The 11310-nt window shown below is 38.0% G+C and overlaps 1 protein-coding gene across 1 annotated transcript in view; it reads left to right on the forward strand.

Moving 5' to 3' along the window:
* Window positions 1-593: 593 nt before the first annotated feature.
* LOC103598933 (vacuolar protein sorting-associated protein 13D-like) overlaps window positions 594-11310 on the forward strand; it is a gene marked incomplete at its 5' end in the record, with an annotated part of 136093 nt that continues 125376 nt past the window's right edge. Inside the window, 6 exons of the mRNA XM_008582999.1 lie at window positions 594-841; window positions 2671-2862; window positions 3170-3296; window positions 5114-5256; window positions 8800-8930; window positions 9151-9326. Of these exons, the coding sequence (XP_008581221.1) occupies window positions 594-841; window positions 2671-2862; window positions 3170-3296; window positions 5114-5256; window positions 8800-8930; window positions 9151-9326 (1017 nt within the window). The remainder of the gene's footprint in view (window positions 842-2670; window positions 2863-3169; window positions 3297-5113; window positions 5257-8799; window positions 8931-9150; window positions 9327-11310) is intronic.

An 11310-nucleotide genomic window follows, 5' to 3' on the forward strand; every position in this document is an offset into this window, starting at 1 on the left:
TCTCATAAATAGCTGGTGGGAGTGTAAAATGCTACAACCACTTCAGAGAAATGTGTAATCATTTCTTATAAAAGTTAAGGACCCAGCAAGTCTTCTTGTAGCTATTTGCCTACGAGAAATGAAGGTAGATGTCCACAAAAATACTTGTACAAGAATGTTCATTTACCCCTAAACTGGAAACAACCCAGTTGGCTGTCAACAGGATAATGAATAAATAAAAAGTGATTTGTTCATACCATGGTGAACTAATAGGCAATGAAAAAGAGTCAAGAACGGACATAACTAATCTATAGTGATAAATATTAGAAAGTGGTCGCTTGAATGACAGGAAAGAATATTGATTGGAAAGGACACAAGGGAACTTTTTGGGGTGAGGGAGATATTCTATAATTTGTTTTGGGTGGTTATAGAGGTGTATAAACTCATCAAACTGAACATTTAAAATCAATACATTTTATGGTGCATTAATTATACCTCAGTAAATGTATTTGCTGAACCATTCTAATGTTATACTTTCTCATACTCAGCTAAGGAGAGAGAAATTGAAGTTCTTCATTTAAGCTGATGGTTTTCACATCATTTTGTCTTTGTAGGTTTTGTGTGGCTATAAAGAAAGAGAATTATCCAGATTACATGCCCTCACACATATTTTCTGACAGTGCGAAACAGATTTTCAGACAGCCCGGACATACTATATATCTCCTGCCAACTGTGGTAATCTGCAACTTGCTACCATGTGAACTTGATTTTTATGTTAAAGGAATGCCAATTAATGGGACACTGAAACCTGGCAAGGAGGCAGCTCTCCACACAGCTGATACCTCCCAGAACATTGAATTGGGTAAGGATGTTGTCACTTGTTCATTTGTAGTAGTTCTATGGAAATATCAATGAGTATTTTGTGATTATTTGGCAAACCTCTTGGAGAAATTGTGGCACACATAATATCTCAATAAGCCAGCTGAAAAGGAATTATGCAGTTAAAAAAAAAACTGATAGAAAAACTATTGAAAGCAAAAACTGAACAAACCAAAGATTTGCAGAAGAAACACTAAGTGGAGCTTTTTTCTTATATTGCTTACTTGATGTGTGATTATAGGAAGTTATTTCATCTTTTCAAACCATGTTTTTTCTTAGGTGTAGAATGAGCAAAATCATATGTCTCCCCTTCTCTTTTAAGGGAAGGGAATTTGCTAAGCACACACTATACTCCAGGCATAAGCCAGCCTCTTTCACACATGTGAACTCATGTAATCCTTACAGCCATAGTCATTTGTCCCATTTTACGGATGAGGAAAAGGAGGTTTGGAATGTTTAATACATGAAGTAATTTTCATTTGTAAGGTGAATAAGCCAGCCTCTTTCACACATGTGAACTCATGTAATCCTTACAGCCATAGTCATTTGTCCCATTTTACTGATGAGGAAAAGGAGGTTTGGAATGTTTAATACATGAAGTAATTTTCATTTGTAAGGTGAATGAAGTCAAGGTAGAGAATCATTATCATGTTTGCAGCAGTTGAAGCAAAAAGTTACCTCTGGACTTTGGGCAGGAAGTATGTTTCTTTAAGACTTCATAGACATGTTGAAGTAATAACTTAGATATTTATCTTTCTATAGTTTTGTGCTTTCACTATATTATCTCATTTGATCTCCACAAGAGCACATGTTTCAGGCTGAGACAGGTGTTACCCTGTTTTGCAGATGAGCAACCTGAAACTCATTGAGCTTAAGCAATGTGTCCCACAGTGACAAGGTTACATTTCAAATATAAACCATTGAACTTAATTTAGAAAAGAAAAACAGTGCAGTTCTAGTTATTCATTCTAAAGTCAGTCTTTGGCCTTTAAGTAGTTAGTTTTCTAATATATTTCTTTAAATATTTATTGAGCCCCTGTACAAAATGGAAATGTCACCCCCCCCAACCACCACTCGCTCATCTTAGGCATCATGCTTTATGTGGATTATCACTTTTCATGACAATCCTGTGATATAGATACTATTATTATTTGCATTTTCCTGGTGAGACCCAGAAAGGTTAATTATTTTGCTCCACATCATGCAGATAACAAGGACAGACTGGAGATGTGAAGCCAGGCAGTCTGGCTGCAGAACATTGACTTTTACCCTGTACTTGCCTTACTATGTTTCTAGCACCTAGCACAGGCCCTGATGTATAGCAAACTCCTAATAATCATAACTATTACTGCTAGTTTTCTTGGTATTCTAATGCTTTTAATTATGCAGTTTAGACTCCCTAATGTGACTTCTAGACCATCTGGTTTGTTTCGTATTTCTTCTCACCCAGCTAGAGGAAAATTGCCATTCAAATGAGATTTTTACCAGTTACATACAGGTTCAGTATCCCTCACCCAAAATGCTTGGGACCAGAAGTGTTTTGGATTATGGATTTTTTTGGATTTTGGAATATTTGCATTATATATTCTTAACCAGTTGAGCATCCCTATAATCTCCAATGAGAATTTCCTTTAAGAGTCTTGTTGGTGCTCAAAAAATTTCAGATTTTGGAGCATTTAAGGCTTGGGTTTTTGGATTAGGCATGCTCAATTTGTAGATTTTTCCAAAAGGAATTCAATTTAGTTGTGTTGTGGGCTATTTTGACAAACTGAAGCAAGAACCTAGAAAGATAATAGCTTGTATCTTCTTTAGGGGTATCACTGGAGAATTTTCCCTTCTGTAAAGAATTGCTCATTCCACCTGGAACCCAAAACTATATGGTAAGAATGCGCCTCTATGACATCAACCGGCGGCAGCTGAACCTCACCATCCGGATTGTCTGTCGAGCAGAAGGATCCTTAAAGATCTTCATTTCTGCTCCATACTGGCTGATTAATAAAACAGGTATGACAGAGACTGCTCAAGCAGGCCTTTGGCATTGGTCACGGGAATTCTGATTTATTTGCTCTACTAAGTGTAGCCAATGCAAATAGATTACTTCAACAGTCTAAGCTGCAAAACTTTCCTGCTTCTATAATAAATGCTGAATCATGGTCAAAACTGTCCTTTTAGACAATGAACTGGGTCCACTAGATAACTTCAATTTTCACTGTTTTCCCCCTTGGTGATTTTTTTTTTTCTTTTTACCATTTGCATCTCTTTTAGATAGACTGGGTGGGATTGATATAAACTTTTCCCCTCTTTCCTTAAGGGTTACCACTGATCTTCAGACAGGACAATGCAAAGACAGATGCTGCAGGTCAGTTTGAGGAACATGAGCTGGCCCGGAGCCTGAGCCCTCTCTTATTCTGCTATGCTGACAAAGAGCAGCCAAACCTGTGAGTACAGTTATTTATGGGATGGGGAAATAAGCTCTTGGGGAAGGGAAAAAATTAGCAAAGGCTATAATATATCTGTGTAAGTAGAAATATGCTATAGATAACAATCCTGACTTGGCAGGGGAATAGAACCATGACCTAATGGGATTTTTTTTGGATCTAATTTCTGTGTTATTTGATACTGAAAATAAACCATTTGGTTGTCTTATAATGAAAGCTAGTTTTATTTTACATGTATTGAAATCGTTCTTCTATTCATAACTCTGCCATTGAAGAGAAACCCACATGTTCCCCTTCTCTCCTCTGCAGTTTCTCTTCCCCTGTAAGCTTTTAGCACAGGCAAAGGAGCTGGCACCAGAGTGGAGATAGACTGACCCTTTGGTAAAGCCTTCAGCCTCATTAATCCAATCCAGTTGTTTGCATAAGGTTTTGAAATCTATCCCTTTCACCCTTAAAGTAAATTGTGCCGTTTCAAGATCTCAAAGCATTCACTACATGTTCCATTAATCCAATCCAGTTGTTTGCATAAGGTTTTGAAATCCATCCCTTTCACCCTTAAAGTAAATTGTGCCGTTTCAAGATCTCAAAGCATTCACTACATGTTTAAAGGCAGGGGAAAGCAACAATTATGCGGATTAGATGACATGTCCCTTTAATGTATTGTAGGAGCATTAATTCACTTTTGTTTTTGGTTTTGACATTCTGCTTTTTACAAGAATCTTCTAATTTATAGCCTTAATTCAAAGATAAGTGGGTGTATGAGGGTACTTCAGAACATTTGTGGAAAAATGGAATTAAAAGGTAATATGAATCTTTCTGTGAACTTTTTGAAGTACCCTCATATCTGATACTGCTAAAATGCTGTACCCAATTAATTATCTACAGAATTATGCTGAAAGCTCAACAGGAAAGCTTCTAGAGTATTACACTTGCATTTACCAGGGAGGGCTGGAATCTAGATTGGTGTTGGAGTCAAGGAGAGAACATTGGTTAGAGTGCTAGATATTGTAGGAGATACAGCCAGCCCTGCAACATGTTCAGCAAGCCCAGTCTCATTCTTTTCTTGAAAGGATTTTGACCCTTCTAGGTCTCGAACTTAACATTTGTCACACACACAGTTCATTTTATCTGGGGAATTCACAGTTTCCAAAGCATTTTACAGAGACCGTCTCATTGGGTTCTCCCCAACATCCCAGTGACTTAGGGCAGGAAATATTGTTCTATTTTAAGATGAGGAAACTGAGGCTCAAAGAGAGTTACCTGCCCTGGGTTACAATGCTTGTTAGTGGTACAGCTGGAACATGCATTCAGGAATTATGTTTCCAGAATTCTTGACAACACACCAGCCAACTAAACAGTGCTTTACCACTGTAATAGTGCACACCCCAGGAGTCACACACCATTAACTGCATCTTCTTGTACATACTTTTCTTGTGCTTTTTTCATGAACCCTTGAAATGCCTGAGTCAGAAAAGTATCTATTTGGCTTGAATCCTTGATTTTTAGGGGACTAATAGAAATTATAGCATTTTTCTCATGTGTTATGCTTATAGAGTCCTAATGTTTTCTCCTAAAGTGTTTAGTTGTAGATATCAATGCATTTCACACACTGTTGTACTATGGCTACCTCTAAGATAGAGTTTTGACTACTGATTAATTTTCTCACTGTGCTTGGGAATCACATGAGAGTGAGAAAGAGTGTCAGTATTAGAGATCTTATTTTGGGTGATAGCTAATTAGTGTTTCCTGATTAGAACAGGTAGATAAGACTTAATTGTGGATGAATATATATATATCTTTGCTTTTCCACCCCACAGCTGCACGATGAGAATTGGAAGGGGGATTCATCCGGAAGGCATGCCGGGCTGGTGTCAGGGCTTTTCCCTGGATGGTGGTAATGGTGTCCGACCTTTGAAAGTCATCCAGCAAGGAAACCGCCCAGGGCTGATCTATAACATTGGTGGGTTACGTTTGGGGCAGCGGGAGAATCAGAACCATTGGCCGATGACCTCAGGCTTGGAGGAGTAAGCTGGCCATGCATTTGGCCTGGCTACAAGTGTTGATTTTCTCATTTGGCATTGGGTCAGGTATCTGTTCTCTGAATGCTAGATTGGTATCAACGCGGATCTATTCTCCTACGGAGCTGAGAAGTCACCTAAACACTGCCCTTTTGAGGTCTGTGGCTCTGTTTAATTTCAGAGTCACTTGTGTCAGGAAAGTATCAGTTTGGCTTGAATCCTTGTTTTTCAGGGAAATAATAGGAACACTTAGAATGCTTTTCATCCTCCAAGTATTCCCACGCATTCATTAAAATTTGCAAACCCTAAGAGGGTAAGAAGCGTTGTTCTCCTTGAAACTGAAGCAGAGAGGTTAAGTGACTTGCCCAGATGCAAAGGGGAGGTCCAGGTCAGAAGTAGGATTAGAATTGGGGCGTACCTATTTGAGGCAGCAAATATAATAAAATGCACTTAGCGGTTGTGGCAATTAGAAGCCCCCAAACTAGCTTAGCTTATAAACGGGAGAAAGGTAGGGAGGAGAGGGGAGGATACCGTATCCATATGCCTCATAGCCACTGAGAACGCTCGGAAGACTTTCTGAAGGCTTAGGATAAATTTGATTTAAATATGCCTTAGGTTTAAAATGTTAGCAGCTCATCCTTCTTTTAGGATATAATTTCCAGGTATCTCAAGCAGTGTTTAGTCTTGAGCATTGGTAAATCATTTAGAACTGTGTTGTCCTGTAGAACTTTCTGTGATGATGGAAATGTTCTGTTTTGCACTGTCCAATATGGTAGCTACTGAGCGCTTGTGAGCACATTACTGAGAAAGTAGCAAGTGTGACTGAGTAATTGAATTTTTCGTTGTATTTGATTTTAATGATTTTAAATATAGATAGCTACATAAGGCTAGTGGCTACTGTATTAGTACAGATCTAAAGAGTCATGTTATAAAAGGAGAAACTGAGGTGGTGTCATTTATATATTTACTCTGAATCCCATGGAGAGTCAGGGAAGAGTTTAAGTGTTTGGGGATTAATTTGTAAGAAAATCTTCCAAGTATAGTTTCTCTTTCAGGTTTTTTAACATGGATTTCATTCTCCCTTGACGCGAACTGTCTCCTTAAAGCTGACATTAAGGTTTTTAAAAGCAATAAGCTTTATTTGGCCCTCCTGCAGAGGATAGTTTTCTTTCCTTTTTCTCACATTTGTTTGCTCCACCCCTTGAATAGGCAAAGGCTGCTTCATGCTGGGTTTGGCTTTCTGCTGGGCTATCTTGCCCTTGATACATTTTCCCAAAGCAAGCCACCACAGGTTGGCTGGAAGCTAGAGTTGTGATGAATTGGAGAGGTGTGGAGGAAGTGGAGCTTGTTCCTTTTAAAGCAGCTAGCACTGAGAACCACAGAATTCTTGCAGGGAGGCAAATTGAGCAGACCAATCAGAAATACGCAGTGGGATTGGCCCTATAAACTTCATGCTAGGAACATTCACTACGGCACGTAGCATATGTTTTTAGAGACAGGACTGTGATTTTAGTTTTGCTGTTCCACCAAGGGAAGAAATACAGGAGGTGGATTAAGATAGGAATTTATGATTCTTAAGGATCATGAGATTTTGGCATGTATTACTAAGGGAATTTGTGGAATCTTTTACTTGAATATTTTGAATAATTGAATAAATTAGCTCCCTATCAGGGAATTTTAAAGCATAGTCCCAAACTGAAAAGACAGGGATAGCCTTGCCAGTAAACCTTGCACATACCTCCAAAAAAGGAGGGTTTTGTGCATTTTGAACTTACCAGTTGTTGATTTATTGGGGAGTTTGTCAGGGCAATCTAAGATGAAAAGGGAAACTAAAATACCTGCCTGTTTCCAAAAATTGAGTGTGTATACTGTTCTAAGATACTCTTGACTCTTTTTGTGATATCAAATAAAATACATCTTTTGTAGGCGGACTTTGTATAAGTTGAGATCAGTTAACAACGATAATGTTGATTTCTGACAACTAAAGCATTTCTGTATATCACAGAAAGAAAAGTAATAGGGTATATCTCCCTATCCCAGTACTATATAGCATTTCTTAGATACGGAGTTTCAGAGATATTTGTTTTTGTGATTTGCTCTGTCTTTCGGGTATTTTTAAGCCTTATGTTAAGGGAACACAAGAATTTTCAAGCCAATATAAGTGAATATTTATCATTGGGATTATGTTGGGAAAGCTAGGACACCTGGTTGTCATATCATAAAGTCGGATCTTTTGTTTTTATGTTTCTCTTGATACTTGTTGACTGCTGTGAACAGGGTCCTTGGATATGTCCCATCACAATAGGAGCAAGCCACCATGAGGGTGCTGGCTCCAGAGGCAGGCTGGCTTATCTGGGTTTGAATCCCAGCTGTGCCACCTGATAGCTGTGTGATCTAGGGCAAGTTACTTAGCTTTCCATGTGTTAGTTTCTTCATCTATAAAATGGTAATAATTAACATACCTAACCTATAAGGTTGTCAGGATTAAATGGAAAGCCTTTGATAGAGGGCCTAACATGTGTTAAGAGTTCACAAATATTAACAAAAATATTGTTATTTTTATTATTTCTATTATAAATATTTATCATTGTATGACCAGAGCTCAGCCTGGTGCCTTGAATATTGTTGCTATATTTATTGTCGGAATGAATGAATGAATGAACAAATGAATGAATAATTCATTTTACCCTTTTGTATTTTAAAAAATTGTTAGAGTTATACAGTTATACAGTTAGAGTTATTTCAGTTTTCTTTATTTGGAATCTGGTGTTTTGAGATTTCCTTCTGACTTATTTTCTTTTTCCCCCTGAACACAGTAAATGTTGAAAATACATTTACTTTATAAATGAGTAAATACTATAATATTTAGCATTATGGTTTTCTTTTATTTATTTTTATGTATTTATGTATTTATTTATTTATTTTTGGTGGCTGGCCAGTAAAGGGATCTGAACTGTTGACTTTAGTGTTAACAGTTAGCATTATATTTGAGCTGGATTCTTGGGCAGTGGGCTAAAAGAAAACACTAGAGGAGAGTCAGTTGAGTTCGGGACAGTACAGAATCCAGCTAAGTAATCTGAAATTTTCACTTTATCCTATAAAAGGGGTAAGTTCTGTAGGAGGAAATTTTGCATGCCAAGAGCAGAAATATATATCACACGAAACTGTCTTAGTAGTCAGCTTCATAAATGGAAACCTAGGGTATGTATGAATGAACACCTATATATTTTAGTTGCTGTTGTAAAGGTACACACTCCGTGAAGAAATTAGGAATTATAGGGATATTGATATTGCCCCTGAGACTTTTTAAGGCCTGAATGGGAACAAGGAATAATACTTTGAGCGCAGTTGTTGTTGTCTTTCCGTTTTTGGAAGGCTTGATATCGTTTCTGGGTGATAAGTAATTGTGAGTCTATTTGTTTTTGTTAGACCAAGGATTTTCTCTCTTTTGATTAATTCATGGCAGTGACTCTTGTTATTTGTAGGTATTGATGTCAAGAAAGGCCGAGGTCGATATATTGACACCTGTATGGTCATCTTTGCCCCCCGTTACCTGTTAGACAATAAATCATCTCACAAACTTGCATTTGCACAGAGGGAGTTTGCCAGGGGACAGGTAAGCAGTTTGCTTTTGAAGAATGACTAAGCTTATTAGCACGGTGAATTTTAATGTCATGGCTTATCTCCCATCAAGACTGTGAATTGTGTGATGTGAATAAGTAGCTTTGGTACGGAGATAGTTCTTGGTAGAGGGCTGGGCTCAGAGTAGGTACTCAGTAAACATTTGCTGTCTTGAATTAACTTGTTGACTAAAGCCAGTGATTTTGTGTATTTAGGGAACAGCCAATCCTGAAGGTTACATTTCCACACTCCCTGGTTCCAGTGTGGTGTTCCACTGGCCTCGGAATGACTATGATCAGCTATTATGTGTCAGGTTGATGGATGTTCCCAATTGTATTTGGTCTGGAGGCTTTGAAGTCAACAAGAATAATTCCTTCCACATCAACATGAGGTAAGTTTGAGACTCTAAATAGACAAAAAGAAGCCTTGTCTGAGGTGTAGTAATGTAAATAGGAAGCCCATATAGCTCTTTGTAAAATGGACACATCTATTTCTGGCTCAGCTGGAGATCTTAGAACTTGCAAAGTCCAGGGAAGTATGAGTGAGCATTTTGATGGAACAAGTTAAATGGGATGTTGACAGTTTTGACCATTTTGTAATTTCTGTGGTCTAAAGTTGCAAGTCCAAGGGGTGGCACTGAGCTCATGTAATGGTTGCCTGCACCTCTGAAAATTCTGTCGGCATTTAGATGGTAATATTGATTATAAATGGTTTTGTCTGTTTTACACATTTGTACAAACCCTTCTCTCATTTGATAGTGTTCCAGTAAATCATCTGGACTTCTATACCCAACTGAGTGACTCTCAGGTCCTTGTTCAGAAAAATCAACCAAATTCAGCCTCAGTTAGCCCAGGATGACTTAGTCTTTCTTCCTGCTTTCATCAAATGTTTTTTAAAAAATTTATTTTTAAACATTTTTAATTATGATAAAACACATACAATTTACCATCTTAATCATTTTTTAGCATACAATTCACTCATGTAAGTATATTCACATTGTTGTGCAAATAATCTCCAGAACTCTTTTCATCTTACAAAACAGAAACTCTGTACCCATTAAATAACAGCTTCCCATGCCCCTCTATTTCTCCCCCTTTGCAACCACCATTCCACTTTCTGTCTCTATAAATTTGACTACTCTAGGTACCTCACATAAGTTGAATCAGTATTTTTCTTTTTGTGACTGGCTTACCTCACTTAGCATAATGTCTTCAAAGTTCATACATGTTGTAATGTATCAGAATTTCCTTTCTTTTTAAGGCTGAATAATACTTCATTTTATACACACACAAACAACCACTTTTGTTTATCCATTCATCTGTTGATGGACACTTGGGTTGCTTCCAACTTCTGGCTATTGTGAATAGTGCTGCTGTGAACATGTGTGTACAAATATATCTATTCAAGACTCTGCTTTTAATTCTTTTGGGTATTGACTTAGAACTGGACTTGTTGGATCATACGGTCATTTTATTTTTAATTTTGTGAGGAACTGCCATACTGTTTTCCATAGTAGTTGCACCATTTTTTTTTTTTTTTTCCTTTTTGTCTTTTTTCGTGTCCGGCAACAGATCGCAACCCTCAGTGTCGCGCCCGTACCGGACTGGGACCAGCAACGGGATCGCAAACCTCGGTGCTGCGCCCGCACCTCGCTCAGCCAGTGAGCGGGAACCGGTCTGTATGTGGGATCCGAACCCTCGGCGGGAGCGCCGCCGCACTCCCAAGCGGCGCACTGTAGCAGTGCGCCACCGGGCCAGCCCAAGTAGTTGCACCATTTTACTTTCCTACCAACAGTGCACAAGGGTTCCAGTTTCTCTACAACCTCACCAACACTTGTGATTTTCTGTGTTTTTGATAGTGCCATCCTGATGGGTGTAAGGTGGTGTTTCATTATGGTTTTGATTCACATTTTTCTAGTGATTAGTGATGCTGAGCATTTTTTCATGTGCTTGTTGGCTATTTGTATATCTTCATCAGATAAATATCTATTCAAGTTCTTTGCCTATTTTTGAATTGGGTTGTTTGTTTTTTTTTTGTTGTCGCGTTATAGGAATTCTTTATTCTGGATATTGACTCTTATCAGATGTGTGATTTGCAAATATTCTCTCCCATTCCATAGGTTGCTTTTTCACTCTGTTAATTGTGTTCTGTGATGCATAGACATTTTTACTTTTGATGTCGCCTAGTTTCCTACTTATACTTTTGTTGCGTGTGCTTTCGGTGTCATGTTCAAGAAGTCATTGCCAAATCTAATGTCATGAAGCTTTTCCTCTATGCTTTTTTCTAAGAGTTTTATAGTTTTAGCTCTTTTAGCTCATCTCTCATCCATTTTGAGTTAATGTGTTTTTTTTTTCTTTGTGACCGGTAAGGGGATC

The sequence above is a fragment of the Galeopterus variegatus genome, unplaced genomic scaffold (assembly GCF_000696425.1).
Source record: "Galeopterus variegatus unplaced genomic scaffold, G_variegatus-3.0.2 Scaffold2792, whole genome shotgun sequence".
Lineage (NCBI taxonomy): Eukaryota > Metazoa > Chordata > Mammalia > Dermoptera > Cynocephalidae > Galeopterus > Galeopterus variegatus.